The 15,410-nt window shown below is 42.4% G+C and overlaps 1 protein-coding gene across 9 annotated transcripts in view; it reads left to right on the top strand.

The window, feature by feature from the left end:
* The window catches only part of NCAM1 (neural cell adhesion molecule 1), a 104,408-nt gene that overhangs the window by 63,894 nt on the left and 25,104 nt on the right, over window positions 1–15,410 (top strand). For 3 of the 9 annotated variants that reach the window (XM_062608651.1, XM_062608649.1, XM_062608652.1), the window contains exons 9-15: window positions 2,093–2,122; window positions 6,222–6,372; window positions 6,956–7,140; window positions 7,480–7,576; window positions 8,177–8,347; window positions 9,543–9,674; window positions 10,872–10,886. In XM_062608651.1, coding sequence (XP_062464635.1) covers window positions 2,093–2,122; window positions 6,222–6,372; window positions 6,956–7,140; window positions 7,480–7,576; window positions 8,177–8,347; window positions 9,543–9,674; window positions 10,872–10,886 — 781 coding nt within the window. The remainder of the gene's footprint in view (window positions 1–2,092; window positions 2,123–6,221; window positions 6,373–6,955; window positions 7,141–7,479; window positions 7,577–8,176; window positions 8,348–9,542; window positions 9,675–10,871; window positions 10,887–15,410) is intronic. The other 6 variants (XM_062608655.1, XM_062608654.1, XM_062608657.1 and 3 more) reach the window with 2 other exon arrangements.

Raw genomic sequence — 15,410 nt, 5'->3', positions numbered from 1 at the left:
TGTTCAAGGCAGCATGCCATATTCCTTGTCGCCTTTAGTATATTTCATGCCCTTTCAAGAGACTTTTCTATTGCTCTAGCAGAATACTGTGATTCAGTTAGTTTTGATGTGTTGTGTGCTGGTGTGTACGAGTTTTCCATTTTTAATGCAGACATGAGTGTATTTCCTGTCAGATTTCTGAATGAGGTAATCACTGAGTACTCGTATACATGCTTTCATGAAACAGTAGTGGAGACAGCCCTAGGTTTCTTACCCAGCGGTATAGCTCAGTGTGTGCAGAGTGGGAGGGGTGCCAAGTGATGCTTTTGTTCAGGTCTTTTATCATCTTGCCAGAGGTGGCAGTAGGTGTATCTGTGGCATAGGATCTCACATAGGATTTCAAAATTTAATATAAGCTCCCATTTAATAACTTTCTTCTAAAGGGAAGATAAAATGCTAGCATGCATGGGGCTCTTGGTTCCGCTCTGTCCCCTGCATGGTGCTGAGTAGAGCTTGTGTATGTCTTTGTCTTTGTGAGGGAGACTTAGTATTAAATTATTCAGGATAGAGAATGTGGTTCTGCCCCTTTTTTTTTTTTTTTTTTTCCCCCACACCGAGTGCCCTAGGAGTGTGGGAACAGGCTTTTATCCTCCTCCATCTTCCTTTAGATTGACAGGTACTGAACACCAAAGGATGTCTTCTTTTTTAATCCTCCTGTGCTGACACCATACTTTGTGAATAGGATTGAAAGGGGACTTGCATGCGTATAAGCAAAGCAATTCCCTTGGTAGCTTGATTTGCTCAGGTACAGAGAATGACTGGCACATCAAAAAGGGATTATGCTGAACTATTACAGTTGCTTGTTCATCTTTCAAGGAAGTTGTACACAATAGGATATATATATATATATACACACACAGAAATGATCAGATGGTGGGGGTGTCCTACCCATGCAGGTGTTGGTGAGGTTCACTTCAGGTGACTTCACCTCAGGCCTCTAGTTACAAGCAAGTAGCTTGCTTTTATCTAAGATGGTCTAAAATGAGGCTGTCTGTACCATATGTTAATACTCTCACAATATTCCCTAGAAGCACTGTGAAAATAATACTATGGGATTTTTTATTCTTATTTCCTAAGCTTTCATCTCCATTTCTGTAATGTCACTCTTGTGTATGCTGTTATACCCCCATGTCAGCAATGCTTGTGCCTCACATTCAGTAATGCCATCATGGCTGTGATATTAGCAGGTGATTTTTGACTCCTGAACTGAAATGGATCAAGTTGCAATTGAAATAGAGACCAGAAGAAAAATATTTTAAAGATAAATTATAGGGGAAAAACAGAACCCAGCAACTTTTTGTCTTTCTGAACTATAGTGAATGTGGTCCAAACGGTTAATGGCTTTCTCTGAATGGGAAATGTATGTTTATTGGTAAGGTTTGTGCATGTTTCACATCTGTTGTTTGGTTGTCCCAAGTCCAGTAAGGACTGGGTGCACATAACCCTAAGCATAAGGAGCTGGATGTTATCATCTGGAGGTACAAGGTTCTACCCTGCTGTCTCCTGCCCAAGGGGATCATACTGTTGCAATGCTCTGTAGCTCAAGGTCTCCTACTCCTGGCACAGTATGCATGTAAAAATGTGTACAAATGCATGACCCCATTAAGAATATGAGTCTTAATGTTAATCAATGTGTGCGGGTAGCTAACAAGCCAGTCTTAGAAAACCAGTTCCATAACTGTTGAATGCCATAGGTCATGAGAATCACTTCCCCAGTATGCTTGGAACAGGTTTCTAAAAATAGTGAGATGTGACAAGGGAAATAGTCACTGGATATGTAAAACCAGAAGCAGTCTTTAGGTATCATTAGCCTTTGCTTAATCATTTAAAGACTAATTTATAGGTTATTAAATTTGAATGCAAAACTAAATTGACGTTATAGTGGGAAATGGAAATTGTGATCACCCCACACACGTGAGATATACAAGTTGAAGCCTGCATGTGCACAGAACGCAATGTGGTGCATACAATATGATACCTAAAAGCAACCTTTGATAAACTTTTATTGCTTTTTTTTCCTGTTGTTGTTATGTTCTATATCTGTTCTCTCCAGGCTTCGTGGACCCGACCCGAGAAACAAGAGGTATCAGATTACCAGACCTTTAGCAAACTTCTTAGTTAATTTGATTTTGGTTCTTTTTTAGGCATTACAGATTAACAAACCTCTAGTGCAGTAACCACGCCAACTAAACCAGCATTAATAATATGAACAGATTAAATATCAATACATAAAAGAAACAGCTTATAGAGTTAGAAGTTGCTTGCCATGTAGTACTGCATTTTTGGATGAGCAAACTAGCTGTGTTGGGAGTGAGTAAAAAAAACCAAGCCGACTAAAAATAAAAGCAAATGTCAAATCTGACAAATGCTGCTTTCACCGTGTTCTTCTATGGTACCAGTATGAATCATATCTCTCTTCTAGAGTTTTAAGAATTAGCAACAGCGTGTATTGTGAGAGAGTGTTTTTTCCCAAAGATAGCCTCTTCTGCTCCAGCCAACTCATCTGTTTGCTCATGGTATCATGTTCCATTTAAAAATCAATGCAGATAAATCCTTCACAAGTTGTATTTCTTCAGAAAATGCTCCAAATTTCCATACTTTTATTTTTCCTTGATCTGCAGGGTCATTGAGGGGGTGGGAATAGTGTAGTAACTCAGTTTGGGGCAGCTATGGTTTGTTGCCGTTTTATTTCACACTCAGTGCTGTATTTTAAAATTAACAACAACCTGCCTTTGCATGTACCTGATTTATAGCATTCCTGCTTCAAAAATGGAGCAGGAAGTTTTGTTTCCAAGCAAATAATAGGTGTCAGGTAGGGAACAAACTTAGCTGTCAGAACTGGATGTCTCATATTTGTATGTTTAGGTGAGTTTTGTGGAGGCTCTGGGTATCCTGAATTCTTTTTTATTTTTAAGCCAACCTAAAACACAGAGACTCGTTAAGCACCACCTGCCTTTGTTTCCTATGGGGCTGAGAAGATACTGCCCATTCTTACTTCAAAATAATCCGTTGGAATAGATGAATTGTAAAGTGAAAGCATCAGGTATTCCACCACTTTGCCCTGGAGAATTTGGAATTTGAGTAGTTGCATCTCTTCAGGCCTCATGTGAACTCCTATTACGGTTTTCTCTGCCTCCCCTCACTCCCCCAGTGTTTTCACTGTGCTCTCTGTCTCAAGCTTTTTATTAATCTGAGCATTAATACTACTAAGCTTGCTGTCTCTAAATTTCTTACTGTATCCATGCCTTAAAATACCCAAGTGAGGTTCTGTGAGAGCATTGTTGAAGCTTATTGTTGCAGCTTGTGTAGGCATATCTTTAAGATAGCTGGCACAGGGTCTTTTAGCAGTCTATTGCAGCAGCAGGGAGTTCAGTTCTCGGGAAGCTGAATGAATACTTGGCATTGAGTGTTTCACTTTTATTAATGCATTAGCTAGTTTAAAGTAAGGAAGTCTTCATGAGTTTCAGCCATAGCAGCATATATGGGTGTTAAGTCATGCTTTGGAGACATAACTGCAATGGGCTGCTTCTTCTCTAAACCACTTTCAGCTCTACTTACTACACGCAGTCTATCATTTGATTAGAAACTTAACATGATCCGGCTTCAGTGTGCACTCGCAGCCCAGAAAGCTAACCGTATCCTGGGCTGCGTCAAAAGGAGCGTGACCAGCAAGTCGAAGGAGGTGATCCTGCCCCTCTACTCTGCTCTTGTGAGACCTCACTTGGAGCATTGTGTGCAGTTCTGGTGTACTCAACATAAAAAGGACGTGGAGCTGTTGGAATGAGCCCAGAGGAGGCCACAGGGATGGTCAGGGGACTGGAGCACCTCCTGTATGAAGATAGGCTGAGAAAGTCGGAGCTGTTCAGCCTGGAGAAGACAAGGCTGTGTGGAGACCTCATAGCAGCCTTCCAATATCTGAAGGGGGCCTATAAGGATGCTGTGGAGGGACTCTTTATTAGGGACTGTAGTGATAGGACAAGGGGTAACAGATTAAAACTTAAACAGGGGAAGTTTAGATTGGATATAAGGAGGAAGTTCTTTACTGTCAGGGTGGTGAGGCACTGGAATGGGTTGCCCACGGAAGTTATGAGTGCTCCATCCCTGACGATGTTCAAAGCCAGGCTGGACAAAGCCTTGGGTGACATGGTTTAGTGTGAGGTGTCCCTGCCCATGGCAGGGGGGTTGGAAGTGAATGATCTTAAGGTCCTTTCCAACCCTAACTATTCTATGATTCTGTGTCTCAGTTCACCAGTTCTAGTCCTGCATATACTGGAGAATTGTTGGAAGTCATATTACCAGCATACACTAACAAACCCCACGTTGTCACCAAGAGATGCTAAAATACTCTGTTACAAGCAAAATTACACCTCGGTTACACCAGAAACTGGTGATGCCTTTCTGGTACCTGAGAATTAGTGCAACCTTACAAATATTAAGAGCTGCAGGTGAGTTCTGGTTAGCGCAGTGCAAGCACAGAGCTAGGAGAGACCACTTGTCTTCCTGCAGTGGAACTTACAGCAGTGGTCAGGCTTTCAGGGTGTAATGTCCACATCGTTTTGTAATGATGTGTGGAAAGCAGGTGAGGTGAAGATACAACTGTATGAAATTAAGTCATGGATACTTCTTTGTGAAAAGACTGCAAAATCCAAAAGGTGGAGGGGAGGGGTTGAAATGGATTTCCCGCTTGTCTCTTTTCTTCCCCTTTGGCACTGAAGTATTGAAATCTAGGCCAGCTTTGAACATCCTGACTGTGCCACATGGTATTGTCTGAATTTGGAGAAAAACACCAGCATGTATCTTGGGATAAGTTGTAGTAATTGGCAATATAGAGAACCATCATACCCTTTTCTGTAAAGTGGCAGTTGCTATGGCATGAGTTCTGTTGCCTGTGTCCCTTAGGTTGTCTCCCTGTTACTGTGAAGCATTTTTTTTTATCCACAGTCCTCAAAATCAAAGATGCTAGGAGAAGGGATGACAAGTATATCTGTATCTGGCACACAAATTTGTGTCTCTAATAGGCAGGAATTGTTAGCATGTGATGGTGTAAAATCCGAATAAACGAAACATGCTTTCTTGGGTAGACATTTTTGTCTTCATTTTCTTCAGTTGAGTATTTTTCCAGATATTTCTTTTTTGTTCCTTGAGCCTTTTGCATTAAGAAACAGAGTTTCATCTTCAGAGTCATTTGCATTACTTGTAAAGTTATCATTTTACCATGACTACCCAGCACTCTTTTGTTTGTGTTAGATGTTGACAAAGGGGGGAAAAGGCAAGTGACACTGGATGTAAATTACCTTTGCTGTAATGATCATATGCTGGTATTTTGTTATTTTTATACTAACAGAGTTTATACTAACATTTACTAGTAGAAACTTCATCAGTCTTGGTGGCTGAGACCACTAACTTGGAACAGAAAGAGGCTTCAGGCCCAGAGAATCTGACCAGTTGAGACCAGTAGAGATGGACTTAGTGCTACAGCTCAGTGCCTGTGGCTGTTTAATATATCCCAGGGCTTTTACTTATAATCTCAATTCTTGTCCTGTATCTTCCAGGAAAATTAGTTTTCTTGGAGCATTCATTGCATTAAGTCTGACAGGCAGCAGCAGCAGGCACAGCCATGAGGAAGAGGGTTCCTAATTTATTCACTTGTGCTTGTGCCACTTTGGCAACTAGATGAGAGAGTTGGTGCTGTAAAGCTTCCAAGCTGAAGCACAAGCACAAAAAGCTTGCACAAGCACCAGGGTGGAGGGATGAGCCCATGGCCTCATGGAGAACTTGGGCTTTGGTCACAAATTGGAGAGAAACACAGTAGCCATCGAGGAGGTTTTCAGTGAGAGCATGTGGCAAAAATTGACCAGAGCTGGATCTGTACAGGTCCTATTCTGGGAAGAAGCTTGACGTTATCTGCAGACATTTAGTAGCATCTGATACTTTGTCTCATTTTTTTTTTCCTTCGCCTGAGTGCTTTGAATCACTGCAGTTGATGCTGAGAGACAAGGGATCTTCTTGCTTTTGGAAATGCCTCTCTATGCCCATGACTTCACCTGGCCTCAGGTGATCACTTCTGAAGACATGAGCATTAGAGGGCTGGTGAGAGGTAGACTGGCACTTGTTCCCATCCCTTTAGTCTGCAACCGCAGGCTCAGTGCTCAGCCTCTAATTCTCTTTTCCTTTCTTGCCAGACCCTGGATGGGCGCATCATAGTACGTAGCCATGCCCGGGTGTCATCCCTGACTCTCAAAGACATTCAGTACACAGATGCCGGAGAATATGTATGTACAGCCAGCAACACCATCGGGCAGGACTCCCAAGCCATGTATCTTGAAGTGCAGTGTAAGAAGTGGAGAATGGGGTGGGGAAGGCGTTCATATATTTAGAGGGGGACTGTTATTTGATTTCCTATGGTGAGACTGAGGCACTTACAGCTAGGGACGTGTTGTTTGAGTAGTGGGCATGGGAAGCAACTGGGTCTGAAATCATTTTAGTGGAGACATGTTGATGTGTGCATACATGCAAATGTTTGCTATAGCTGTCTCCAGCTGGGGTACTGTTTGCACCTTGGGAAGATTCCGGGCCATCAATCTGCTACAGTCACATTTGTTGGGTGCATCATAGTTCTTCCCTAGGGGAACTTCCTGGCATGCACTTCCCTAGATGCATAGCATGCTGTCTGCTCTGCGTCCCACACTGTATTGGGAACAACCTTTGGGACCTAGTAGCATTCCTTCTTACATCCTTCTGCAAGACATTGCTCACCCCACCCCTGATATAAGAAGACAGTTCCCATTTCCTTAGTAGATTCCCTTCCCCACATTAAACTGGACCCAAGACAAGGTGTCCTTAAAGTGAGGCAGATTGGGCTACTTTAGGAGATTTTGTGGCTTAAATTGCCTTTTCAAATGTGTCTGTCTTTCAGATGCCCCCAAGCTTCAGGGCCCTGTGGCTGTCTATACCTGGGAAGGGAATCAAGTGAACATCACCTGTGAGGTTTTTGCTTACCCCAGTGCTGTCATCTCCTGGTTCCGGGATGGACAGCTGCTTCCCAGCTCAAACTACAGCAACATCAAGATCTACAACACTCCATCAGCAAGCTATCTGGAGGTGAGCAAAAGCAAGGAGAGGAGAAGGCACATGCAGCCAGGAAGGTTCATTACTATCAAACAATTGATGTTGCTGATGTTGAAGGAGTTAAGTCTTCTGTCATACCTTATTGTGGGTAGACAAGTTGTGTGGTGTTTCAGGCACATAATTGCTAAGAAAATTGGGTAATAGAAGACACCACCCCTCCTTGCCTTTGACTCTGTGCCCGCTGCAGCACTCTCCTCTGTGGACAGCCAGCAGAGTGTTAGCACATGTACTTCATTGTGGCTTCCCTCTCCTGCGAAGTGCAGAGTGGAAAGTGTTTTCTAATCTGAGCATGAGCCTTCATTTCTTCCATAGGTGACACCAGACTCTGAAAATGACTTTGGGAACTATAACTGCACTGCTGTGAACCGCATTGGCCAGGAGTCCTCAGAGTTCATTCTTGTGCAGGCAGGTGAGCATCCCAGGTGGGGAGATAAGGAAATGCATATGCATAATGCTCTGTTCTTTAATTTCTGACGGCCATTGCGTATGTGCCTAAGTGTGCAGGTGTGCTTTTCCACATCAATGAAATATCCCAAATAGTACAGGGATATAGTACAAGATGGAAACCTTAGAGTACTCTGTGGCAACCAAAGAGGCCCAGTATCTCACTGCATGATAGATTGGAAGGGCCTCTGGTGTCCTCTCAGGGCTGCTGTAAAGACAGATTTAGGAATGGTCAAGCTATGCATTGGACTGCCATATGAAAGACACTGTAGGGATAGAGTAGCATCCAGGATGCTCTTGCTACACTGCTCTGGTTGTCCTCTTTTGAAGAAGGTACTCTAACTCTCTAGCCTTTTAGAGGAGGGACAAGATGGTCTCTTTGCTGTCTAATTAGCACTTAACAGTTTTCCCCTCCTGAGGGGGACCTCAGGTCTACCCGTCTCCTCTTCTTTGTGAAGCCATGACAAGGGTATGTTTGATATTCCCAGTTTTCTGTTTTCTTTGCCACTGGAGCTGATTTCCTGTTGTCTTCTGCATCACTAGTTATTTTCCCTTCCTTTCCCAGATACTCCGTCCTCTCCTTCCATTGACAGAGTGGAGCCGTATTCCAGTACTGCCCAGGTGGAGTTTGATGAGCCTGAAGCTACCGGCGGGGTGCCCATCCTCAAGTACAAAGCAGAGTGGAGGGCACTGGGCGAGGGAGAATGGCATTCGAGGCTGTATGATGCAAAAGAAGGTAGGGTGATAAAATGTTACCTCCCCCACCTGCATCTCAAAAGGCTTTCTTTCCTTTAGGGGAAAGCCGGAGTGGAGGGTTTCATAGCTTTGTAATTTCAGCTCCTAAGTTAAGGCCCCAGATAAGTTCTTAAAACATCTGCTTTGCAGTGACATATTTAATTTCCAGTTGATAGCTGATAGCTTGATGTATGTGACAGCCTTCACTGTCTACAGAGCATGTGTGGCATCACTGTGTTCATCTTTTCCTTATTCACACCATTCTGACTGAATGAGGTGAAGAACCCAGTGCCTGGTATTGGATGAGGTTTCATTTCCTGACTGGGGAGTGACTGTGTGCTTTCTAAGCTTTCCAAGCCTTGTCTGTCAGCTCTTCTAGTTACCCTTCAGTTCCCTTTGGAACATAAACCCTCCTATTCCAGAAGCAAGTCTAACTCCCATTACACCCTGTCTCATTTATAGCAATCTGTAAGAATACATACTGCTTAAAATGTATCCTTAAGTCCAGTAAGCCAAAGGAATTTTGATTTGGGAGGACTATGAAGATCAGAGTTCAATTTCAGAGCTGAATCTTCCAATCCTGGCTGGAGCCAAAATTCTTCTTCTAGGTCTCTACTGGAGTGATGTGATCATAGCTAGAGTCATGTTTCTTTTTCCCATTTTTCCCTTTGTGTCTGTGCAGGAAAAATCGAGCTTATTTCTTTGTTAATATCACAATGACCCCACAGCAGGTTCTCTCCATCTCTTACATTGTGTATGACCTTCTTATAGATTCTTAAAGTGGAGGGATGGGTGTCTCTCCTGCTAAGGGCTTTGCTTTCAGTTGGATGATGCAGCCCAACAGATGAGTAGCTTTAGGTGGGATGTCTACTGAAGTTAGAGCCCTGCATGATAGTGGTCTTGAAGAGCATAATTCAGGGAGCTCCGTGGCACAGGCCAAGGGCTGATGCCCTCTGGTGTCTACCAAACACTCTGCTGTATCCCTTCTACAGAGGCTGTGGCAGTACACCTCTCTAATCAGCAGGTTGACACAGAGGTGGTAGCTGTGACCTTTTGCTTTGGTTGGACTGTTTATGTGAGGCTGGGCCTGTTACATGTGGCCAGCATGGCTAAGTATACTAGAGAAACATGGCATTTGTTGTTGATCTAAAGCCTGAACCTTTTCTTCACTTTTCCTGCTCTTGTTTCTGCAAAAGCAAATGTGGAGGGCATGATCACTATCACTGGCCTGAAACCTGAAACAACCTACTCTGTGAGACTGTCTGCTGTCAATGGCAAGGGCGTGGGTGAGATCAGCCTGCCATCCGACTTCAAGACACAACCAGTTCGTAAGTAAAATTGAGTCCTCCCTCTCCTTCTCTGGTTCTCTTTCCTTGCATCTCTCCAGGGAATTTCTGCCACGCATGAATGACACCTTCTTCTCTTGCAGAACTTACCTTTGTTTTATTGTGATTTTTGGTTGTAGTGAATTTCATTGCTAATTAAAAACCTTCTTTGATAGGAGGCAGGGGAGCTATTTTATCTGCACTAGTTTGTGCCATGGGTTACTATTATAAACTTTGTATTGTCAAAGAGAAGGGGCTATGCAATGGGAAGTTGTAATAAGAAAAAGCAGTGAGTTGAGAAGGGTGTTGGTCATAGGGAATGTAGCGTCATTGCCACAAGGCAGGTTTTTTTGCAAATCAGAAGTTAAGAGGCCATGAGCTGTGGAAGGAGGGGAAAGGGGTTTCTCCTGCTTGAAAATCAGTCCTTTAAAATTCTATGCAGCATGCAAGGTAATTTCCGCAGCCTCTTGTCTACTTCACTTGGGTAATCAGGATGCTCTGATTTGGCCTTTTGCTCCTGTTTCAACCAGAAACAAGAGAGGCAAGAATTAAAAACCAGAGAGAAATTCAAGACAGGAGGGAGACAAAGAGGGAAAAGCAAGTATAGAGTGCGTAGGGGTGATGTGATAGAAGCAGGCCAGGGAGAGGAGATCTCATATCCTTGTACACAGCCTCACCCAGGTTGGGAACTGTATTCAACCACCTGCAACCCTGGGGTTCTTTCCCATTCCCCTTGCACTTAAAGTTCTACAGTCTATTCTTCTTCCTACTATCACACCTATACTTGTGTATCTATTTCATAGCTCTTCAGAAACCCACTATGCAGGATCTTCTGAATTCAGAGCTAGCAACAGTCCTAGCCCTGCATGCTTTGAGTCCATGTGGTCTGTGCATGGTCTTGATTTTGTGTGCCAACTTCTGCCTCACTAGAGTTGCTGAGCAGTATGGGACAGTATATACATCTTGATGCTTGGAAATCCCAGGCCCTCTACACTAAGCCAGCCCTTGCAATTGATGTCTGGTCTGTTGTGATAACTACTGTAACCTACCCCGTTCCCTAGGGTTGGATTTGAGACAGCTGGTGGCATTTGGATTTTCCAGCTCTGTGTTCTCTATCGCCTCATCTTTCTACATTTATTTTTTGTTTTTCTATCTCCGTCTTCTCTTTTTGTCTGTGTTCCATCCATGGAAAAACTGCAGGCATCCCTCACCCACGTAAGTGCCTCTCTGCATTCTTTCGCTCTCTTTTTGTGTTTCTAGAGTGTTCCTCTAACATACATAACATTAGCTTTTAATCTAGTACCTTTTCCTCTCAGGATGTTTAGAAATGAAGTAACTGGTACTGTCCACTTCCTAACAAGACTGACACTAGAATAGCTGTCCCACTATGGGTAATACTGCTCTATTTAGAAGAGAATTAGGGGTTAACATCTTTGTCTTTATTGTAGAGCATGCAATTCAAACATTTAACTTAGTGATTTTGTAATAATAATAGTTAGCATGGTGACTAGAGAATGGAGTAGTGGAAGGCTTCATGTTTATGAATTAATTAAAAATTTTCAATTTTTAATGAAATTAAGTTATTCAAGGGAGGAAAAAAATAATAACAGGAGAAATTTTTACCTAAATTGCAGATCTGGTTTAGACCAATTGAAAACCAACAAAAAACTTCAGAATTTTGAGTATCTTCATAATTTTGACAGCAAAACCTTGAAGGAAAAATTCAGGTTTTGCTCTTCTCACTTTTTACTGTTCGTGGTCTTTGGACAGTCTTCCAGCACTTGTGTAGATTGTATACTCAAGTAAATAAACCTCATACTAAATAAAAAATGCATGTTTTCCCCTTCCCAGAGCAAAGTGAATTAGAGATTTAATGGATATGCTTATTGTCAGCTGGGTTCAGTGAAACATTTTGTGCTCCATAGCTTTGTGCCTTTCAAATCGGAGTTAATCAATAGTAGCTAAAAGAAACCTTTCTATCTAAGTGAGCATTATTCTGTTTTTCGTATGTGTCCTTGTGGTGAACAGTTGATATTCCCAAGATTACATCATGAGCAAGCTTTATGAAGCTGCTGTCACTTTTCTCTTTAGATTTTTGAAGCTAATTACAGGATTTGAATGCTGTTTTTCCTTAAAGATTTTATTACATTAAAGCTTGGATTTAGTGGACCTCTTAACGGGATGAATGAATTGGTAGTCAAGATGGGTGAATGAATGGTCAGATGAATAGACAGAATTGCAAAGTGCAGTAGTTACAAAGAGTCAACTGGGAGCCATGTTTCCAGAAGACATGCACAGTCCTTTGCCTTAAATTGCTTGGAGCCTGTTAATTTCAGTAGAAGTATTATATCCCTTACATGAAGTTAATTGTGGTTAGTATTATAACTCTCAGGCAAATGATTTGGTAGGCCCTTCTGAATTGGATGTAGTCCATGATACGCAAGGGAGATAAGGGCTTTAGATATTCAGTCCCTGTACAGATCAGTACCACAGTAAAAGGGAAAAGATCCAATTAAGAAGAGAGGAAAAAAGAGCATTAAAAGCTTTGTTTCAGCCACATGGACACGTCTGTCTGCCAAGCCTCATGTTCATCACTTGGGGACAGGTACGTGGATTTGAAAAACATTAAATCACACTTGTAGTGGAGTTCTTTTCCTTTTTGTTTTTTTTGTGGCGACCAGCTATCAGTCAGTCTCTAGTCCCTAACTCTGCTCCCTTGTAGGGTAAGTTATAATTCTTTTTTCTTCATTGTGCCTTGAGCTGTGATCCTTCTGAGCGTTCAGTTCTCTGATCCCTTCTCTGCTCTCTGGGGTTCTCAAGGCCCATCTCAGACCATGGACTGGGTTGCAGTGGTGTGAAGACTGTTGGTACAACAGAAACCTTTATTCCATCTGTGCTGGAAGTCCAGTCACAGAGTGTTACCTTTCTTGGACAAAGTCAAAAACAGGAAAACGTTGGGTGTCGCCATGTGTGATATGATTTGAAGATCACAGAAATGTTTCAGAAATTTTACAGGAAAGAATATAAAAACTGTGTTTTGGCACCAGCCAAAACCTAGTGTTTTCACACTAGGTATAATAATGAGTTTTCCTTACCCTATTATTTAAAGTGTCTACTTGAATGTGAGAACTGACACACTTCTTAAATGTTTGTTGGGGTATGTCCATACTTTTTGGGGGGTTGGGTTATTTTTCTTGGTGAGGTGCTATGCTAGCACAGATGAGAATTGTGGGGTTGGGAGGATATCAGTCTACCTGGACCTGGATTTGTATTTTCGCAACAATTTGCTGGTTTTCTGCACTTCCTGTTTTTTATAAACCTGAAGACAAACAAAGGCTGCACACAGACCTTGTGAATGGCTTCCTTTTGAGCCCCAGCTGTTTCTTGCCGGTTTGCAGGTGGGACCCAGATGTGTGTTAAGCCACAAGAGTGTGTGTGTGCATATGGTGTGTTTGGTTTTGCTATCAAAATACCTTTTTTTGTACAAAAAAAAACGCAAACCGACAAAACACTAAAATAATTTCCAAATTCCACTACATCCTAAGCTGGCAGTAGGGTACTTAGCAATGGCCTTCACCAAAACAGTAGTTACATACTCTGTGTTTTGCTTATGTACGGTGCTGGCCAGCATCTCTGCTGGCCTTAAATGGCATTGGTTTCAACTCCTGGGAATACTGGTGAATAGTGGTGTGTGTTCAGTGATCCTATGTGATCAGAAAGTTGGTCTACAGCAAGAACTCGCAGAGGAGCCAAAACGCAGGTCTGGCGAAGCGCGTTTACTTTGAGTTCTATGGCCAGAGAGGCTTGATCTGACAAAATCTTACCAATTTGTGTTTTAATTTTCTGTCTTTTGGCAGTAATTAATAGGAATCCACTCCCTTCCTCACCTTCCTTTCTCTTTCTTTAGCAAGTACTGCTGCACCCACTTCCCGTTTAGCAGACAGTGAGTATGGTAGAAGTTGTTGTCCTTGTTGCACTTTGCTCTGCATGCATCTCCTCACTGAGTGTGGTGCAGTCTGCCTAACATCCTTGGGTGTTTTCCTTCTTTTCTGTATCTTTTTTTTCCTTTCCCTGGAGTGAAACCTGAATCTTCAGGTACAGGAACTGCAGATAAGTGTAAGTATGATTTTTCAGGACAGAGAAAAGCCACAGACTTTTTCTGGAGCTGTGGAAGAAAACACATTTCTTTATGTCCTTCTTCATAATTTTTTAAATCTGCATAATTGTATTTAGACTGCAGACTGCATGAGGGTGTATACTGTTCTCCCTTCACACCAGCCACACTGATACCACCATGGGAGAAAAAGGAACTCACAGAAACAGAACTTCTCAAGTTGAAAGGGACTCATGAAGACCATTAAGTTGCACAGAACTACCTAAAACTAAGCCATATAACCAAGCGTGTTATCCATCCCAGTATGTCTTTTACCCCTCTCTTAGCTATAGTTCTCTGCCCAGTCATCAAGATATCACAGTGACAATTCTTTTCCTTTTGAAGATGTTACCTAGAATAGTAGAGAAATCCCTCACAGCTTGTGTTTCTCATGCTGCATTGTTCCCATGCCTTTTGCAAGTAGAGACATTCATCTTTGTCCTTCTTTTCTGGTAATCCTTGTATTCAGTGCTTTTAAAGACCGCCTTTGCTCTTGAGAGTGGAGTGCTTAGTAGGATTCCCAAGGGGCTTTCAGCTTCTCTCAAAACTGCCTTATTTCTTAAGGGTGCTCACACCTTACTGGATGGTTAGATCTTTTTTTCTGCCTCTGTGTGTGTACCCTGACCCTAGTGCTTGGAGGTAAGAAAGAAAGGTGTATCAGAAGCATTAGTCTTTGCTCCTGTTTGTGCCAAAAGTAGGCAAAAATGCTGTAGCTGCCTGAAACTGGATTCAGAGATTCAAAACTCTCCTGGATCAAAAAGCATGAGTAGGGACCCTTGGAGCAGTAGCTTGCTGCAGGAGCCATGCAGTGGCTTCCCTGTCAACTGGAGGGGTCTGCATCTGGCAGCACCATTCTCCCTGTGGAGAAGGGCTGGAAAACAGCAGCAGCAGAGCACAATTTTTTGCAGCCTCTTCAGGTAATTCACACCTACCATAAGGATTCAGTATCATTCTCACTCTTCCTCATTAGAACTCCTCTCTTTCTATCACCCCTGCCTCTTACAACTTATTTACGTGGTATGCTTCATTTTTACATGTCCTATCTGTCCTTCATGTTTCCATAGCAACTCAGCTTCTTGCTGAAAATGGAAGCTCAGAGCCACCAAGTGAGTAGATGGGAACTGCTCCCCTTTGGTCCGGAGTGCTATTTGTTACGCTGTAGTCCTTGTACCAAGGGAATTAGAGCACTATACCACATAATATCAATGTCTGTTAACTAACAATCTGGCATTAATATGTTGTATGAGCATGTAGCTGTTAAGAACCCAGCATGGTGCTATTTTTCCTTTTTCTGTTACCTTACCGAGCATGCAGTAACAATGGAAATACAAGCTTTAGAAGAAACAAGGGGGGGGGATATTTAATTTATCATTTCCAAAAGGAATGTTTTCCTTTCACATTTTCCGTGATTTCAGTGTTATAGATGCCTTTGCAAAAGGAACATGGACTAATTTATCTTTTTGCCACCTTGCTTTGCTCTATTTCTGTGAATTTAGGGAGCTAAAGTTGATACTACAACAGTGGATGGTGGATGTTGAAAGAAGATGCAGATGAGGAGGTAGAATGTCTTGTAGATGAGGAGGTAG

Source organism: Pezoporus occidentalis, unplaced genomic scaffold (genome assembly GCF_034315485.1).
Source record: "Pezoporus occidentalis ecotype Australia unplaced genomic scaffold, CSIRO_AGI_Poc_V1 ctg130, whole genome shotgun sequence".
Lineage (NCBI taxonomy): Eukaryota > Metazoa > Chordata > Aves > Psittaciformes > Psittacidae > Pezoporus > Pezoporus occidentalis.
Note: the sequence above shows the minus strand (reverse complement) of the source record. Positions and strands in the feature narration are given on the sequence as shown.